Source organism: Chanos chanos, chromosome 12 (genome assembly GCF_902362185.1).
Source record: "Chanos chanos chromosome 12, fChaCha1.1, whole genome shotgun sequence".
NCBI classification, from domain to species: Eukaryota; Metazoa; Chordata; class Actinopteri; order Gonorynchiformes; family Chanidae; genus Chanos; species Chanos chanos.
Window position 1 is genome coordinate 6,567,418 of NC_044506.1, and position 19,533 is coordinate 6,586,950.

The following is a 19,533-nucleotide window of genomic DNA, read 5'->3' on the forward strand; positions in this document are numbered from 1 at the left end:
TACTACGGATCTGAGACAGATCTGGACATTTATTCGTAACTCCAGTTGTCCCTGCTGTGTTATGTCTGTCTCTGCCTTACCAGAATGGAAGCAGCTCCTGCTGGAGAGAAAAAGGAAGGACGAGGAGGAAAGAGAGAGGAGAGAAAGAGAGGAAGAGGAGAAGTTGGCCAGCATGCCTGCCTGGAAGCGAGGGATCATCCAGCGAAGAAGGGCAAAGCAGGAGGTCAGCGGAGAGAGGGACAGGGAGAAAGAAAGAGAGGCTGGGCAACAAGTCGCGGACGGAAAACCCGCCCCTGACGTCATCGGGAACGCCGAAAATTCCGTCCAGGTACAACTGGAGAGCGAGCTGGCGCTTGGCCTGGACCAGGAGGAGTCCCGGTCCCGCGTCAGGTCCAAAACACAGAACCGGGTTTTCACGGAGACCATCGGCCCCATCCGTCAAAATCCCTTCATCCGTTCCCAGGTCGGCTGGAGGAGTAGAAAAGAGACAGAAAGGCCTGGAGATGGATTTCAAGACAGGTCAAGCGTGGAGGTAAGAGAGACAGGGAGGGAGAGAGAGAGGGACAAGGAGAGAATGAACCGGAATAGTCACGAGAGGGAGTTTTGGAGAGGGATGGATAGAGAGATGATGACAGAGATAATGAGGGACAGGAACAGAGGAAGAGAGAGAGACAGAAGTGGTGGGAGAGAGCCTCTGAGGGAAAAAGAGAGAGATAACCTAAAACGGAGAAAAGACAGAGAGGAGGACGGAGAGACCGCAACAGCCATTTTTCCGTTGGTCCCTGGCCTTCGCACCATCAAGGCCGACAACATCATCATCATCGAGAAAGACAAAAAGAGAGACGAAAGAGAGAAGCAAAAGGGGAATAAGGATGAGTGGGGGAAGCAGGAAGAGTTGACGGAAGAAGAGAAACGAGGGATGAGGATGGACCTGAGGGAGTTTTTAGCTGGGGGTGGCAGCGTTACAGAAATAAAAGCCTCTGAAGTTCTTATCATTAAGCCTTCCCTGACAGAGGAGAGAGGTGCTGGGGTGAAAGCACCGGACAGGGAAACGGGGATCGAGAGAAGGAACAGCAGGAGCATGGAGAACATGATAGAGTGCAAGGGAGAGAGAGCGTGGAGAAGACAGAGAGAGGGAGAACAGGACCGGGCTGAGCTTGGAGTTAGGTCCAGGCCACGGTCAAACATGCGGAAGGAAGATAGACAACTCAGCCATGAGATGACAACGCAGCCTCTCAGCGTGTCCGAACAGGGCAGCAGGGTGAGTCAACTCCTCAGCAAATTCGGAGAGCACCCCAAACCCCCGTCCAGGTCCAAAAGCACCGACTGTTTCGTCCGACCTGGCAGAGACCAAGCCAGGCACAGCACGGGGAACCTCTGGGTCCAAGGAGACAATGAAGGAACAGAGGAAGGGGCTAATCCCACATTCAGGGGAGTCCCGAAACGTTCCTACAGTTTTTCTGACCGTGTGGTGAGTGCCAGGGAGAGCGGAATAACTGAAGATGGATCCCAGGAAAGGAGAGTGTTGGAGAGGACCTACTCTGACAGGAGAGCCCAGAACTCAGAACACGAAGTCGCTAACAGTGATGGAAGGCAAAGGGGCGTGCGCAGATGGGGGCGATCCTTCGACAAGGAATACGGTGTGGTGCAGGGTAAGGGCGTGATAGAAGGAGAGCGTTGGATGGAGGAAAAAATGGAACTAAACAGCAGGATGGAGAGAGATTGTAGCACAGGGGAGAGGGGATCTGAGAATTGGACAAGTTTGAATGTCAACCCCGTTGCCAAGGTGATGGAAGGAGCGCCAAGGGAGATGAACAGGGATGAGGGTTTCACCATGGCGTCCGTTAAAAACACAGAGGGGATTGGCTATGCGAAGAGAGTCCCAATCAGGCAGGATGGAAGAAACGAGGCGGAACGAGAAACGATAAGATTCCATGAAGGGAATGAGAGAGAGAGGGTGGCAGCAGGAGAGTCAGAGAGAGACAGAAAGATACAGAGAGAGATGCTGGAGCGAGAGACTCAGGCAGAATTTAAAATTGAGGAGAAAACGGAGTCAATAAGGTGGAGGAGAGACCAGCAGGAGGTCACTCTTGTTGTAGAATCGGTGCAGTCCCACTGTACATATATACAACACCCAGAACATAATCCAGAACATTACAATGTCCAATCCAGAGCTGTTTCCACATTCAAAGAACATGCCAGCATCCACTCCTCTATGCCCTACAGAATGGAAGAATCAGCAGCTGGCACAGACGCACAGAGCAGAGGCACAGTACCCACAGACTGGCACGGTCAGAGGTCTGCCCAAACTGTACTCTCCCAACACACAGAGGATCTCATATGTAAGAGTCGGGTACAGGAAACCAGGTCGGACAGAGAAAATCATGGAATGTCAGGCACGTACCCACAAGATGAGGATGTCATGTATAGCAGCACAGAGAGTGACAAAGGTGTAAACGCGTATCAGACAGATTTAGAGACACTGAGAGAAACAGGCTCACACAGTCTCTATAATAACTATTCCAAAACAGGAGAGGAGGAAACGTATTTTATACCCAAATCCCCAACACCCAAAAGATCTGTTTCTGTGGTTCAGTCTGCAACTCAGGGAGAGGTACAGATACCCCGCACAGTGTTTTATGGAGTCGAGGAAACGTCAGAGAGAAGGAGAAATGTAATTGAGGCAGAGGAAGGTCAGGGTAGAATAGAAGAAGGAGGGAGGAGGGTAGAAAGAAGAGAGAGCTGGAAAGTTGGCCGGCCTTTGACCCGCGTGGAATCCCTACGAGAGCAAATTCGGCAGAGGGAGAGAGAAAGACAGAGGAGCGTTGAAGGAAGAGAGGAGGGAGGTAGAGAGGGAAGAGAAGAATGGATGGATGGAGTGGAGAACAGAGAGATGTGGCAAAAGTCACAGAGAGAAAGCAGACAGGAAGGGCCCGGACCGCAGACAGTCAGCTTACTTGACGTCACGCAGGAAGTTGGCCTGTCAAAAGCAGGTCCTGAGCTTCCTGTTCCTCCTCTCTTGCATTTGCAGGCACTCTCGACAGAGGAGGAAGTTGAGAGGATCTCTGTTTCAGGCTGTGAAGTTCCGCTCTGCAAGCTGTACGCCGTCGAACAGGAGAAGAAAGACACAGCGCAACATGTAGAGGAGTTTGGCTTTCACAAGCGGTGGAGACGACTGGACACAGACAGAGAGAGAGAAAGTGGTGGAGGAGGAGGCGGTGGCGGTGAAGGAGAAGATAGAGAGAGAGAGGACGAACAGCTAGAGGAGGTGTACCTGCCTCCTTCTGACTCTCCTTCCCCGACCAGCTCTCTTTCTCCCTCTCCGCCTTTCCCCAGTTCTCTGGACACCATGAGTCGCATCTATAACCTGAGGACCTCTGGCTCCAGGACCACTGTCTGTATAGGCGGAAGATCCTCAGATGTCTCATCTCACAGCACCAACAAAACACAACCGACGGAGCAGTACAAACCTCTGCGCCACTCCTTACCATCACAGCTGTGTCCCCAGGAGCCTCAAAGAGAGACTGGGAATCTTTGGACAAATAGGAAAGTGACAGATGACAAGATATCAGCTGATGAAGAAGTGTCTGTAGTCCAGCGCCAGGTGGAGAAACTCCAGCTGAGAGAGCAGGATGTTGCAAGACATTCCTCACACAGTGACGAAAAGGTGCAATCGAGCGTCCAGAAATCTCCCTTCAGAGAAAGAGAAGTGAAAACAGCTCAAGGCCAAAAGAAGTCAGAGACACAGAGAGAGTGCCAGATCCCCAATACACAGCCCAAGGACCAGACAGCGACCACAAGTCCCAGAATCCTTCATGGCCAGCAGCGACCACAGGCACAGAAGACCCAGGTCACACCGCTGCAGTCCAGATCCTTCACTGTCAACACCAAGGCCAGCCAGTCAGCTGAGAGCTCCCAAAAACTACTGGAACGAGGGACCACCCCGGCCAACGTGTCGTCTCCCTCCTCTGTCTCTCCTTCTTCATCCCTCTCTCCCTCCCCGTCCCCCTCTCCTCCTCTTTTTACTATCAGGAGCGCCTCGGCAGGCCCGGGGAAGAGGGGTACCACCATTACCATTACCCCCAGGAGGTCAGCTGGAGGGGCCTCAGGAGCGCCTGCAGGCTCTGGGAATCCATCCACATCTCGGACAAGCCCCCAAGGTCAAACGCCTGCCCCCAACAGCAAAGGAGAGCCAGGCAAAAAGAGATACCCCACTGTAGATGAGATTGAGGTGATTGGAGGGTACCAGAACCTGGAGAGATCTTGCTTGGTAAAGAATAAAGGGACGCCCAAACGGGTGAGTGATCAGACCTCTCAAATTTATTTTTTTTTCGGTTTTGTTGGTTGAATTTTGCTGGTTCGTTAGCGAGTATTTTGCATCATTAATGACTCACTGATAAATTAGTCTCTGATTTTCTTTGTTGTTTCTTTGTGATTTTTCATCGTCTTTTGTAATTGTCCAAATGTCATTGCATGTACTTGCTTTATACAGATACCTTAGTGCTCAGATATTTACCATGAAACTTGTAGCCGAAGCAAAAATGCAGTCTTAAAGAGACTGGATAAACTGTGATACATTTTAAGCATAACTAAAATGAAGTAAGTAAGTCATTTTAAATAAATCATACATATCATCATGCATAATCATACAAAAAGTTTGGATAGTGGATATCTGTGAGAAGAGTCTGTGATCTGTCGTTTGTATGAACGACTAGCTTCTTGCTGTTAATTATGTAACAAACACATGTGCACAGACTTAAGCTGCGGCTAAGCCGTTTCTTGCATGACGTGGTAATTAACAGAAGACAAAAAAACAAAAACAAAAACAAAAACCAAAATATAGCAGCGCTCAGGCCATATCCTCAGTTAGCGTATGTTTTTGATGAGAGAGCAATATGAAACAGTAATTAATAAAAGTGTTGTCTGAGATTATCTGAGATTGCCCATTGGAGTAAGTCTGAAGATTAAAAGTGAAACCAAGTGCTGTGGATTTTAACTCTTACCTTGTTCTCTCTCTCTGTCTCTCTGTCTCTCTCTCTCTCTCTCTGGCATTAACACACTAATCGGGCTATTGACTTATACCCTGCCTGGGTCTTGACTCATAATCCCTGTCTACATGAGTTGTGTTGAAAATGTTATGAATGAAAGCAAACATAAAAAAGATTAGGAGAGAAAAGAACTCAGTTTCTTAAAAATATCAGTTTCTCGACCTCATGTGCTTTTCTTTTTTTTTCTTTTTTTTTTTACCACCCTGAACCTTTACTGATATACCAAATGGTTGTCATAGACGATTCTTGATTAACTTAGCACAAAGCCACTTGAATTGAATGCTAAAGTGTGAAAGCAAGCTTTGGAACCAAGGAGACAGCCCCTTTATGGATTATATTACTGTCTCACAGACACAGGGACAGGAAACCACAATGATAAAAACACACCTCCTCCAAACACAGCACACCACCACATTTCCAGTTTTGCAAAAAACAAGAAATGTATCCACACTGGCGACTTGTGTGTGTGTGTGTGTGTGTGTGTGTGTGTGTTTTTTAATGGAAACTCCTCAAGACAAAGTCAAAAAAATCTGACTTTACGAGCACAGCTGAGGTTGTTAGGGAGAAAGAGCGTGAGTGTGAGTGAGACTGATGCGAATCGAATCGGCGACATTGCTACAGCAGCACTTCTGAAGCCGTCTCTCTGTCAGATGCAGCTTTTGGAATAATTAGGACACTGAGCGCACAAAGCAGACCAACAGAGCATGAATAAACAGAGAACAGCCAGGGACTGGGAGAGGGTCAAAGGCATGGCGTTTAGAGAGGCGGTCTGTGTTTGTTATGGACGGAGAGACCAGCATGTCCATATTCTGCCAGTGTCATTGGTCAAGACACATTATTCTTCTGTTCTGTGCCAAGGACTCCAATGGTCTTGGCAGTCCTGACACAGCCACTGTGTCTGAAATACACACAAAAAAAAAACCAGTGGCTGAAATTGAAATTAGAATTTTATTGGCATGTTGTTATGAGTTATGACCATCGCAGAGCAATGCTAGCAAACCAGCAAGTTCTGATTCCATGGTCATCAGTCAAGCAGTGGTTCTGTGATGTCATAGTAGCTAGATAAAATTATTTTTAACAAAATCTGTGCAACTTTATCAGTGCATTCTAATGATTCATAAAAGAGTGAAAAGATTGTTGGGTGAAACACTCTTTATGCGTTTACGCAGAGAACTGGAGTATGGTTTTTCCCCAGACATTTTCCCTCTTGATGAGTCAGCCCGTGAAGTGCAGTGGTGCCTAAGAGTGGTGTCCTAATTGTGCAGTTTATATCGTGTTTTTGGAAAGTTGAAGTTTATAGACAGAACTGGCATTTTTTTCTGATTTAATTGGTCTAAATTTGGAACTGTTTGAAATTGAAACTTTTGATATATATTTGAAACATTGAAACATTTCACACACACACACACGCACAAGCACACACACACACACACACACACACACATATATATGTATATACACATACAAAAAAACCTTTCAATTTTAATCAGTTTTAGAGCTTGTAGAGTAATTGTGTGCAACCTTCCAAAATGCAAAATCATTCACTAAATCTGTCAGCTTCCTGTGTGTCTAACACTGTACCCACTTTTTCCCTCCACATTCTGCCACAATGAACACTCACACTGTGCTATTGTCCTGCTAGAGTACCTCACTCTGCTAACTGTCGGCCTGATTTTGGTGTAAGGGGGAGAGAGAGATATAGAGAGACAGGGTGAGATAGAAAGAAAGGGAACGAGATAGAGAGAGAGAGAGAGAGAGAGAGAGAGAGTGAGAGAGAGTGAGAGAGAGAGAGAGAGAGAGAGAGAGTGAGAGAGTGCAAATAAGGTTAGAGAGTTTCAAAAAAACCAATGCATCACCATGTGAGACCAAAGAGAGAAACAGCTAGATTAGACAGACTGAGAGAGGAAGGATGGGGGCAGAAAAAATGAGTAAAGTTTGGAGCAGAAAACGAGAGGGACGGGTCGTTCCGGAGCCCAGGTCGTTTTACGGCTTTGCCTGGCAACTGCTTGTATAATTAATGGGGTTTTTTTTCCTCTCTCGCTCATCATGAGACTCATTCGCTGACTTGTCTTGAGCCACTTCCTTTTTCACACATTCTCACTTCCTGTGCCAGATACAGTAGATCAGGACAGCTAAACCAGCTCCACCTCTTTTCAAACTCAGTGAGAAAAACACCCACAGAGCAACTGATTCTACTTTATGTCTTTTGGAGTCCTTTATTATCATTTCAAGGACTTTAAGTCTGGTGTGGCTTCTTTATTAAGAGTGAAGTTCTCTGTCAATACCCTACTGCTGTACAACATGCTTTAAAAAACAAACAAATGGGGAAAAAATAGGTGTTTGTACGATGGTTTGTTCCTGTGCCGCGACTGTAATGTTTAGGTGACTTCTCTGTGTAATTGTAGATTAACACTGTGTACCATACCAAGGGACAGATCACAATACAGCGATAGGAACTGTAAAGACAGTCAGTGTGAAATGGAGCCATACGCTGTGCTTTCCCACACGTTTCGGAAAACTAGTGTGATTGTGCCATTATTCATATCATCCTATGTAATCACAGTGGTCCTGTGGTACCTGGTGTAAAAGTGACTAAAATTAAATAACTGAGGAGAACGATGCACAATAGCTATGGCTTTGACTCTGATATGGCCTCTTTATTTCCCACCTGTCAAATGTCTAGATGGGATACGTTTTCTGTGTGGAAATCACCCAAAAGACAGACAGATAGACAGACAGTGGACACATAGACAGACAGATAGACAGACAGTGGACACATATATAGACAGATAGATAGATAGGACAGACAGGTAGATAGAACCTGTACTGAGGCCTGTCAGAACACAGATTTAAGGTCTCTTCCTCCCTCTCTCCCTGTCTGTCTTTCTTCTCTCTTCCTCCAGCCTGTCTGTCTTTCTTCTCTCGTCCTCTAGCTCGACTGTCTTTCTTCTCTCTTCCTCTAGCCTGTCTGTCTTTCATCTCTTGTCCTCTAGCCTGTCTGTCCTGGTCTCATCCCGTCCTCTTTGTTTCTTTCCACCCGCTCCTCCTCACGTTTTCTGTCTGCAGGTCGTTTGACGTCATTCCCACCTCCCTTTCTCCCCAGGTCAGCCGCTGATCTCTCAGTTGGGGGTGACTTTACTTAACTTTGTTTACCCTCTGTTTACCCTTCACCAACCTTGACCTTTCTCTCCCCTCTGTCAGCCATGTTGGTGCCTGGTCTTGTTTTTAATTAGTTCAGCGACACTGCATTTGCAGAGCGGTTGTTTGATCGGCACTGCGTTACGGTTTGTAAGCAATCTTCCGGTGTCTCAGCAGCCGTTGCACTCAATGATATTTATGCAGCTACCAGTTTACAAACAGATCATGATAAATGGCACATCATGGACAAATACACTGAAACAGATCACGAGACTCAATGTGCATTTACACTAATTTCTTCTTCAGGTCAGACTCTTTATCAGTGAACAACATGCATTGTGACTTCTGCCCCTCCCAGTTCTTTTCTTTCTCTCTCTCTCTCTCTCTCTCTCTCTCACTGCCCTGCTGGGTCAGCTAAGGCTAAGCAGTTCAGGGAGGGTGGATTAGCTTGTCGTGGTTTGGCTCGATTTGTCCGTCAGGTTCGTTCATACCAGAGTATTACTGAAGGCTGTCCTGTCTACTCAGTCGCTGCACACTGTGTTCATCCCTCTCTTCAGAACCTGTGCACCACAAGTTTCACCAAATACATTACCTGCCCTGACTCTCCACTTGTCTCTTATTTTACTGTAGGACAGTTCATAAAAACGCCTCTCGCAATCAGGGTTATAATAGTTCACGAAAGCTAAGACTGAAACTAAAACTAGCAGTGAAAAAATAAAGAACTGAAATAAAAATAAAAACGACAGTTTTCAAAAAGACGAAAACTAAATAAAAACTACGATGAACAATGCAACACTAACTAAAGCGAAGTAGAGTTACAGGTTTTCCTTTTCATCTCATTTTGTTTTCTTTAAACCTTTTTAAGCCTCTACAAATCAAGGCTTTCCTCATAATACCTGAAGAACTAAAACTAATGCTAAAACTCATTAAAAACTAAACTAAAACTACTTATGCACTTGTAAAACTAACTAAAACTAAACTGAAATCAATGACCAAACTGAAAGACTAAATAAAAATAAAAATGAAATGAAAATTTAAAAACTATAATAACCCTGCTCACAATAGATTAAAAAGCCCAATCCAAATTTGTGATTGCTATTTACACACACACACACACACACACACACACATATATATGTGTGTGTGTGTGTGTGTGTGTGTGTGTGTGTGCGCGCGCGTAAATATATATAATATGTATATAATATATTTATAAAATATATTTGAAATATATGTAATATATATATAGGTTTGAGGTAAGCTGTCAGCATGGGTGATGACATAATTGTGATGTAACCTAAGTGTTCACGTTCCACTTATAAGTGATTTATAAATGCTGCTACATTATGTAATTAAATAACTGTGTTGAATATGATGTTAATGTATTGTGTATTGATCTGTTATCATTCCTATGCTCTCCACACTATACTAAAGATAACAGCTGGTGTAGTTTGTAGAAAATCCGAAAATATTAATAAAGCCCCCCCACAGTTGTTTGTTTGAGCTGTGTCACGTCAGCTGAGATGGTCAGAAGTGTAATATATCTGTCAGTTACAGTAGAGCGCACACACACACACACACACACACACACACACACACACACACATCTATCTGTAACCACCAGTGTTTTTGAAATATACATGTACGGTCAGCTTAAAATAGGATATATGACCAGAGTTCACTCCCAAAAGCCTCTGAGACTCTTTAAATTTGATTGTAGTCCTTGACATTCTAATATGTTTCACTCGCTCTCTCTCTGCTCTGTCTTGTTCTCTCTCTCTCTCTCTCTCTCTCTCTCTCTCTCTCTCTGCTCTGTCTTGTTTTCTCTTTCTCTCTCTCTCTCTCTCTCTCCCTCTCTCTCTCTCTCTCTCTCTCTCTCTCGTCTCTCTCACTCTCTCTGTCTCTCTCTGTCTCTCTCTCTCTGTCTCAGGTGAAGGTATGCTTTGATGAGGAGCAGTTGGAGCGAGTGTGTGAGTACCCATCTGAGAGTTCGATGCTGGCCTCCCTCCCTCCCTCTCCCCTGCCAGTCCCAGAGCAAGTGAGGGCTGAGAAGGGGAGGGGGGAGGTGGAGGAGGAAGATGAGGATGAGGAAGAAAAAGGAGTGTTTATGTCCAAGAACAACAAGAGTTTGGGAACAGGACGAGTGCTGAGAGTGGGTCAGTTCCCCCTCATTCAAATAACAAACAAACAAACAAACAAACAAACCGTATCCAAAAAGACTGAGGGATGATTGTGGATGAGTCAGAGAACAGAGGTCTTTGCATGGTTGTCAGACCTGGCTCAAATAAGTGGTTGACGTAGTTGTACCATACCCTTTCTTGTTTTTGTTCTCCATTATCCTCTTAATATGATGTTGTTCTTTAATGTGTTTTAACAAACTCAGTTCAATGTGTGTGCGTGTGTTTTTAATGCAACTTTAGTAGAAAAGGACACAAAGCAAAGGCACCGTATAAGACCATAAGTGCATATAAGTACTTACCTAGTTGACCGAGGTCTGATGTTTTATGCATCATGTGTTAAGAAAACTATCCTGTGATAGTATTTGATTCTAATGGCCCTGAAAGTACCCACTGCAGCTCTCTGCTGAACAAGTCTGATCATCTGGCTGCAAAGCAGTCTCCCCTTAAAGATTTAGATGTCATACTGTATGATACTGAAAGGAGAACAATGCTTCTAATTATTCAAATGTTAGAGGAATGTCAAAGTCTGTTTAAAAGGCACTTTAAAATAAAAAAAAACCCATATATATATATATATATATTATACATATTCTTTATCAAAAAATTCAGAGGCATCTTGTTATAATAAGAACAAGACTGATTGCAAAGACACCCACAATTTTGTGCATGCTGCATACCCTCCCTGTCCTCAGGTCACTGTGTACCTTTACTGCTGCTGGTATGGTACTGTTGATCTCTAAAATGCAAGTACCACACTGCTAACAATAATGTTTATGTTATTGTCATTGCTAGTATTAAAGGGGAGTGTAGAGGTAACAGCTATGCTTTGTGTCGTGAGGTGTTTGTACTTGTGCCAGTAGGACCGACTGTGGCATAATGTAGTATAATAGCTTAGATTTTGAATGGCTCCACTTTACAGGATCACGTGGGGCAGGTGTCTTCTTTACCTCAGGAATGATTAAGCAAGATTAGTATTACTTAAGCTAAATATGTGTATTTAAACACAGCCTGTGTCTAAAGCTTACAGTTGCTGCAGTACAGCAACACTGTAAAGTAGAACTGAAGCTAATTGTTAAGTAAGTTGTGTTAAACGTCAGTTTTGAATTCAGAGAGACTTGTATGTGAAATAGCAAGCATATATATGTATATATTAAATCCATAGTGTATTTTTGTGTTGTATTTACAGAGGTGACATAGTTGTTTTGTTTTGTTTTGTTTTTTTTAGTTTAATTTTTTTTTTTTCATTTCATTTATAGTTTTGGGGTTATTTGACGTTCTGTATTTTAACAAGTCCTGTTGTCTCCTCTGTATTTTGCAGATGAATCCTGTCGGCGGTAGGTGGAGCTTACCTCGTCCCGGCCATCTACGGACAGATTTTAGGATTTAAACATTTGATTTTTAAGATAGTTATATTGGATAATAAACTGTTTGAAACAAATGTAAATGTACCTGTCAAAGAGTCTGATGTGTTGTCATAATTTGTCTTGGAAAGGTCGAACAGATCTATCATAACTCATTTAAAATTGTCGCACAATAGGGAAACATACTGTTTGTATTATTTGTATGTGATGTAAAAAAAAAAATATGACTTGAAAACATGCAGAGATGCAAATGATTCATTATTGTAAAATGCTCACAGCATTTTCTGGAGTGGTATGTGACTGAATGTATGTTTATCAATGTTTTTCGAGACGCCATCTGGTGTTGTTGGTGTGTACGGTTGGTTTAGCGTAAGCATGAACCATCGATGAGTCACAGCTGGGTTTGGTATTTCTGTTCTGAAACTTGGTACGAATGATTGAGTAATTTGACTGAAAACCACTGTAAGTTAGCCTTAATATAAAAAATTCCCAAAGCACAAACACACACAAACACACACAGATTTCTTGGTGTTTTAGGAGTAGTGTCAGGGATGATGATAATGTTCCCATTCACTGTACCCATAAATGCAATGCAATCATTTAAGGAGACAATGGTAAATGTCATGATGATATGCTTTTAGATGTACATTTTCCTGCTGTCTTTGTGTGAAAAATATTGAATACATTTTGACAGCATGAGTTTATAAAGGGAATACAGAGATTTATATAAATTTTGAATTGATTCCATCAAAAAGGGAGTGTACAGATCATATGTTGTTTATTAATAAACAAATGAGAACCTACATATTTTACCATACAGTGGGAAAGTTCGCACACACACTTATTTCAAACACGCAACTTTTGAGTGTGACGCATGAGTGAAACAGCTGACTGCAAGCGAACTTTCCGAAAATTGTATTTCGATTTTTGTCTGCATAGATTTTAACGGTGATGCCCAACATAAATTGTTTGTTTCTCAGTTCCGAATTCATTTTTATTTTCTACTGTAGTGGACGAAGCTGGCTTCAAAGAAATGTAAATAAATTATATTCAGTAAAGTGATTTCTCACTAGTGTTTCTGAGCAGACGTCTTGAAGGACCATTGTGGTCATTTTTCAAAGAACGAGGTAGGCTAAATTGGGTTGGGTATAGTACTAATGTGATTGTTCATTACGACATCCATCTGCAGGTTAGTCATCCGAGAAGGATCAGAAAATCTGTTTTATGTTAGCTGCAGTTTGAGTCCGTGCTCGTAAAAATACAGCCGTTTTATATTTAAAAAAGAACTAAATTAATTCGTATCAACATCACTAACAATCGTTACGCCGGCTATAAAGACAGTGCAGTTCAATTTTATTTTATTTTTTTCGGCGACATGTTATGACACCTAGCGGTACATTACTTCGACGCAGACGACAAATACATCACAACCACAGGTTTGAAGGCTTGTTTGTAGATACTTCCTGAAACGCCACTTCACCGACATTTACGTCTTTCATAATTTTTTTAGTCACATATTCATACACTGAGGTGAATTCGATTTCAATTTAAAGTCCTGTTAAACGAAATTTCAGCGGCGCTTTTACACTAATCATTACGTCAATTTAGAGCAGTGGGCCTCGGACGTACGAGGGAAACATGCAACACGTGTTCCTCCATTCCCTAAGTAAACTTCCCCACCCTCCGTGCTGGAAATCACGAACCTAAGTACGAGTGAGGCTAAGCGATTAGACAACACCCACAAGCATTGCATCGGTGATACAATGACAAAATATTAGAGGGAATATCAGCACGAGGCGAGGCAGAGCACAGTTCGTTCGATGACCGTCTTCGGCTACTAAAGTTCGCAGTTCTCTGACGAGAGGTGCAGACTTTTCGAAGTTGCATGACGTTTCAGACTCCTTTTCCTCGAAACTATATTGTTTACACATATATGTATTGGGTTCTGTTATCGTCCCGTGAGCTAAAGTTAGCTTACAAGTATGATTTTAAAGAAAGTACCTTCCAGGGCATTCGCCGTTTTGCTCGCAAGGGTAAGAAAGCCAAATTGTTTATTTTTGCAAAGTGGACAATGCTATAACTAACTGTGTGCAATTGACAAGTGTGTTAAAATGAAGTTAGTTACACGATTTTTTGAAGCTGTTGTAAAGTTGAATCGCAAATGTTTCTAATTTTTAAGGAAATGCCTGTTGGTTTTTAACTGTGACGAAGTGAAGGAATGTGGAAGTACGTGGGCTATGAAACAGTCGCTGCTGTACGTTATGGAGTGTGGAGTACGTTTAGCCACTGCTTCGGAATGTTAACATGTTGCGTTCAACAGCCGTCAGCATCCAAGCTGGAGACCATGCGTATCAAACGAAGAGTTTGCTTATAGAAACACAAGTTGTATCGTCTCCGTCAATGTATTGTTAACACTGACTTTTGCGCCCTGACTCGCAGGCTTTTTCGAAGCAGGCCCATCACTTTTTCTCGGTACCTCCACAACCCGTGCCACCGCTGTCACAGACACTGCAGAGGTATCTCCAGGCCCTGGAGCCCCTTTTACCGCCGGATGAACTGGACCACACCCGTAGGATGGTTCAAAAGTTCGGCAGCAGGGGAGGTCTGGGAGAGACGCTACAGAAAGGGCTTGAGAAGAGAGCCAGGCACTCCCACAACTGGGTGAATATATTAACAGTCTACATCTGCATTTGTGGATCTGTGGACAGTGAATCACAGATTAATGGAACTGCGAAGCTACGTGGTTTACGTGTTGCCTTTGGGAAATAAAATGAAAGTGGGGCCGATGATGTCACAGATGAAGCAATAGAGCCAAATAAGGGAGACAATAGGATGTTCAGCCTCATTGAAACCAACGGAAATCTTGGCATTACAATTGTTACTTCCTCGACGTTCTTAGAACGTCCCTTACGTGAATCCCGATGCTCTTAATTTATGATTACTGTGAAATAATTACGTTTACTGTTAGAAAACAAAAACTCTTCTCTTGTACAGCAGATGACAGTGGAAAACTATAGTGCATGACTAATTTTTAAGATAATGACAGTGGAAAACTATAGTGCATGACTAATTTTTAAAATAACTCTTTTGTCAACCTGGGTTAAGGGTCTCAAAATGGCTTTTAATACCTGCTGTCCTACATTTGGATGGCAGCTCTGTTTATCGTTGCAAGGAATAATAATAAGTGATCAGGGTCAATTTGTACCCCCTCCCTCCCTGTCTGTCTCTTATTTTCTCCCCCCTCCCCCCCCCACCCCTCTCTAGATATCAGATTGGTGGGTACAGTGGGCATACTTGGAGAGCCGGCAGCCTCTGGCAGTGCACTCAAACCCCGCGATCTCTCTGCCAAGACGAGACTTTTCTGACTGGAGGGGTCAGTTAGTGTGAGTGCCAACCGCAGACACACGACACCGGTCGTCTGATTATTAATGTCATCTGCAAGTCGTCCTCGGGGCAGAGGTGCAAATCAGGACAATACGACAGCTTCGCCATTTATCAAACGCACTTATGTATTAGAAAGCTGTTCAGCTGTTGCAAAATGCCACCAGTGAATCCAGTCACTCTCTAAGTGGATAACTGTGTGAGAAGGGTATTGGATGAACTGGGTGTTATTTCGGTTGTTTGTTTGCCCAGACGCAAACCAGGCCTCAGTCATGGATGATCCAGTTGTGTTGGGTGTAAGAAACTTGCTCTCAGTGACAAGATCAGTGTATTAGGGTCACATGACTGATATCTCACATTGTGTACGAATAAGAGGTGTTCAGTGGAGTCCTTTGTTTAGGATCCTTGAAGGATGCATGTTTTGAAACCGGTCTATTTTCTCTTCAGGTTTGCATCCAAGTTGATTGCAGGCGTGCTGGATTTCAAAGCCAAAGTTGACAGGTGAGAGTTTCATGTTTAGATTGGGCTTGCGTTACTCTCTGAATAGTTGGACCCGGGAAGTGTGTTCAGTGTTTCAGCCACTCCGCCGTGCTCTGCTATTTTAAGGCAACAACCTTTTGAACCTATACATGTGTGTGTGTGTGTACACGTTCGCTCTATATCTGCCAGCCATCAGAGCCTGTTTACATTCTAAATTTACTGGGCTGTTTATTTTCCGGCACCAAAACTCTTGTCTCTTGGCCTCTGCCTCCCTGTTTACGCCGTCTTTACTGTGTGTCCCTTTGTTTTTTTTGTTTGTTTTTTTGTTTCTGTCTGTCTGTCTCTGTATGTATGTATATATTTGTCTGTCTGTCTGTCTGTCTGTCTGTCTGTCTGTCTGTCCGTCCGTCCATCTGTCCGTCTATCCATTTTTCCAATTCATCATTGCTTCCTCAGATGCGATTTGCCAGTGGAGTACATCCGTGGGAAGCCATTGTGTATGGATCTTTTTCCTCATCTTTTTTCCTCCTGTCGTGTGCCTGGACCCAATCACGACCACGTGGTTCACTACGGCCGACCCCGCCGTGGTCCTTCCCATATCACCGTAGTCCGAAACTACCAGGTTCTGTGAATTATTCTTTTACTGTCCAAAATACTGTTTTTTGTTTGTTTGTTTTAACAAGAGCCATAAAAGGCTCTTTGTTTGGCATTCCTCAAATGTCTTTTTCTAGGTTATAGATAAGAACGTCTGTCTCTAAAAGCAGGGTGAATCTCTCTCTCATCTCTCTCTCTCTCATGACTGCCTTAATGTCTTTATAATAAAAACATCAGCGTTCAGCTTTCAATGCTGACGCACCATAGAAGTTATTGCTTCTAAATCTGCTCCTCTGAAACCCTGACTACGCCTGTTCCGACGCCTGTACTCATAAGGGATTGGCTGGGGGCAGAGGGAATATTTCTGATTCTTTTCCCTTTGTAGTTTTTCCAGCTGGAGGTGTATAACAGTGATGGGACTCCGCTGACGGAGAGTCAGATCCATCACCAGCTGTGCCGGATCCGCTCCCAGTCTTGGAAAACGGACAAAGAGCCGATGGGAATTCTGACCAGCGAGCACCGTCACACCTGGGGAGAAGCTTACAACCGCCTGCTCCGAGGTACAGAACACACTACACTTAACACGCAACACTTAACACAATGCAAACTTAGCACTAAGCACGTTAAACAACACTTAACACCGTGTGATGAAACGGTTGCAAATGCAGCCCTGAACATCTAACGCACTCTTAAATGCTTATCAATCTAAACCTATCACTAAAACCAGTGCAACATTAAGCACAGAACACCAGTAAAATGTACACATATACCACCATTCTAACTGCACTAAATCCAAACACAGCATACCTGTAGTCAAGTTTACATGCAAAGCATATAACGCATGATTAACATGTGATGCGCGCTGCCACACAAGACAGAGACTTTCTCTCTCTGACAGAGACAGTGTTATATGTATGCTCACTCTGTGTGCTTTTCTGTGTACACAAACACAACCGCGCGCACACACACATGCACACACACACATGCACACACACACCCCTCTACTCTTAGTACACTGGTAGCTCAACTTAACTAACTCAGTTTTCAACAGCATCCCCACATTCATGTCCACCCCTTGACAAACAGATTCTCCTTAAAACTGTGCTGTTACCACAAAGCAATGCTAATGTACACACATCCCGTTTACAACATCGGTCAGTTCTAAGGCTCTGCCTCTGACGTGTGTGTGTGTGTGTGTGTGTGTGTGTGGGAGACAGTGGACGATGTCTATGTGTCTCTCGCTGGGGATGTTAAGGGTGTCATGTGACTCTGGCCTCTTTGATTGTCACCAGATAAGATCAATAAGGAGTCAGTCAGGCTGATAGAGAAAGGCCTGTTCACACTGTGCCTGGATTCCCCTGTCATGAGGATCTCAGATGAAAAGTAAGATTTTGTCGCTCTTTTTCTCTCTCTTTCTCTCTCTCTCTTTACTGAATGAATGGTGGAATTGAATTGTGGTATCGTAAATGCACTGTCTTTTGTAAGCGTTGGTACTGGTAACATTTTCTTTGTTATCGTTTATTAACAGGTATTCGAGTCGAATGGCAGCTCAGATTTTGCATGGGGGCGGGACTTACTCTAACAGCGGAAACCGTTGGTTTGACAAGACACTCCAGGTACATGGCACTGAGTACTGATCAGAATTACCATTCAGATGTCCTAACATTTTTATGGAGAATGTCTCCCCTCTCTCTCTCTCTCTCTCTCTCTCCCTCTCTCTCTCTCCTGCGTAGTTTGTGGTAGGCGAGGACGGATCATGGGGTCTCCTCTATGAGCAGGCTATTGCTGAGGGTCCTCCAATCTCAACGCTGCTGGATCATGTTCTAGAATATTGGTACATCCATTCTAAAATACTGATGTTCACATACATATAAACTGGCACGAAATTCTATATTCTAGAACACTGGTACACATTCAGACTTGTACCAATTATATTTCAGAATGCTGGTACAAACCAATGTTAATATTCTAGAATGTTAGTACTGGAACATACTGACATTTACAGCCTAGAATCTGGTAGAAAGGTATGTTTACATTCTAGAATACTGCTTTGTACTAACTTTTGTGGTCAGGAATGTCGATGTATACTGCCAATTTCATGTGTCCTCTCTCTCCCTCTCCCTCTCTCTCTCTCTCTCTCTCTCTCTCTCTCTCCGTTATATTCAGTAAGAGACCAGAGAGGGTGAGGGCTCCCCTGATTCCTCTGCCAATGCCGAAGAAGCTGTATTTCTACATCGACCCTGAAATCAAATGGGACATAGAAATGGCCAAGCAGAGCCTAGACATGTGAGTGTCTTTACTGAGTCACGGCTTAGAAAACAGCTCTCTTTCCCTGACATACCAGATGACGCTACACAGAGAAAACAAAAATATAGCTCTCTGTCTATGACTGTCAACACCCGTCAACACTGCACAGACAAAACAACAACAGCAAAATATTTATCTGGCTGTAGTCCTCTGTATTTTTTTAACTAATAACTGTCACAGTAATAAAACTCTGCATGGTTTAAGTATGTGTGCTAACAGTGACTGCGTATGGGGTTAGTCCTAAGTTGTAGCGGCTACTGTTTAGGCTTGTTTATCTTTGTGTCGAAATGACCTTGACAGGACACGGCTGCTGTTGAACTGTAGTTACTTTGGCTGGCACTCAGGAAGTTTTTCCTCTCCTGTCCAAATTAAAAAAAAAAAAAACAAAAACCTGCTTCTGAGGATAAACTGCCACCTTGTGGCCAAATATGAACATGCAGTACATGTGTTTTATAAGAGAGCTTATGTGGAAAAACTGTAGCACTATAGTAACAGCACCTAAGGCCTCTTTAGCAGTACAGAAAACACTCTGTGCTAAAGTATCATTACTTTTACTGGTCAAACAAGCATACAAAGTTGCTTGATTTATTTTACAACAATTGTGATATTTACACCCGTAAACAGGGCGTAAACCACTTTGCTTCACCTGCCCGAGTGTGAATGGCATTGAAATGGTGTTATTTCTCTCTCCTTTTTCTAGTCTAATTAACGACCTGGACATAAATTGTTTCAACTTCCAACGGTTTGGGAAAGAGCTCCCGAAACAGCACAATCTGAGTCCCAATTCTTTTATCCAGGCAGCTATACAACTGGCCTATTACAGGTGAGTGCAGCCGAAGCATCTGCTTCATGTCCGTATTGGATGTAATAGTGTTGTCCCTTCAGTATTAAGTGCACACAATGCATATCTTTACTATTGGTATTGTGAGTCTTAAACTACAGGTTAAATATGAGGTGTGGAACAGAGCTTAAGGTATCTGCTCATACATGTGTACAAACAAGACTTTTGTCCTGTTGATAGTCTGCCGACAGACTGGTCAGTGGAGA

General features: G+C 43.4%; 1 protein-coding gene and 1 long non-coding RNA gene across 2 annotated transcripts in view; both read left to right on the top strand.

The window, feature by feature from the left end:
- The first annotated feature begins 4,234 nt into the window (after positions 1 to 4,234).
- Positions 4,235 to 11,794, top strand: LOC115825782 (uncharacterized). Its single transcript, XR_004025749.1, has 3 exons — positions 4,235 to 4,297; positions 10,114 to 10,339; positions 11,682 to 11,794. It is a non-coding gene; the product is annotated as an uncharacterized LOC115825782 (long non-coding RNA).
- A 1,673-nt stretch (positions 11,795 to 13,467) lies between these two features.
- The window catches only part of cratb (carnitine O-acetyltransferase b), a 9,053-nt gene continuing 2,987 nt past the window's right edge, over positions 13,468 to 19,533 (top strand). Inside the window, exons 1-11 of the mRNA XM_030789005.1 lie at positions 13,468 to 13,757; positions 14,164 to 14,385; positions 14,989 to 15,107; positions 15,553 to 15,606; positions 16,042 to 16,207; positions 16,565 to 16,739; positions 17,472 to 17,562; positions 17,708 to 17,795; positions 17,913 to 18,013; positions 18,346 to 18,465; positions 19,187 to 19,309. Coding sequence (XP_030644865.1) covers positions 13,707 to 13,757; positions 14,164 to 14,385; positions 14,989 to 15,107; positions 15,553 to 15,606; positions 16,042 to 16,207; positions 16,565 to 16,739; positions 17,472 to 17,562; positions 17,708 to 17,795; positions 17,913 to 18,013; positions 18,346 to 18,465; positions 19,187 to 19,309 — 1,310 coding nt within the window. The 5' untranslated portion in view covers positions 13,468 to 13,706. The remainder of the gene's footprint in view (positions 13,758 to 14,163; positions 14,386 to 14,988; positions 15,108 to 15,552; positions 15,607 to 16,041; positions 16,208 to 16,564; positions 16,740 to 17,471; positions 17,563 to 17,707; positions 17,796 to 17,912; positions 18,014 to 18,345; positions 18,466 to 19,186; positions 19,310 to 19,533) is intronic.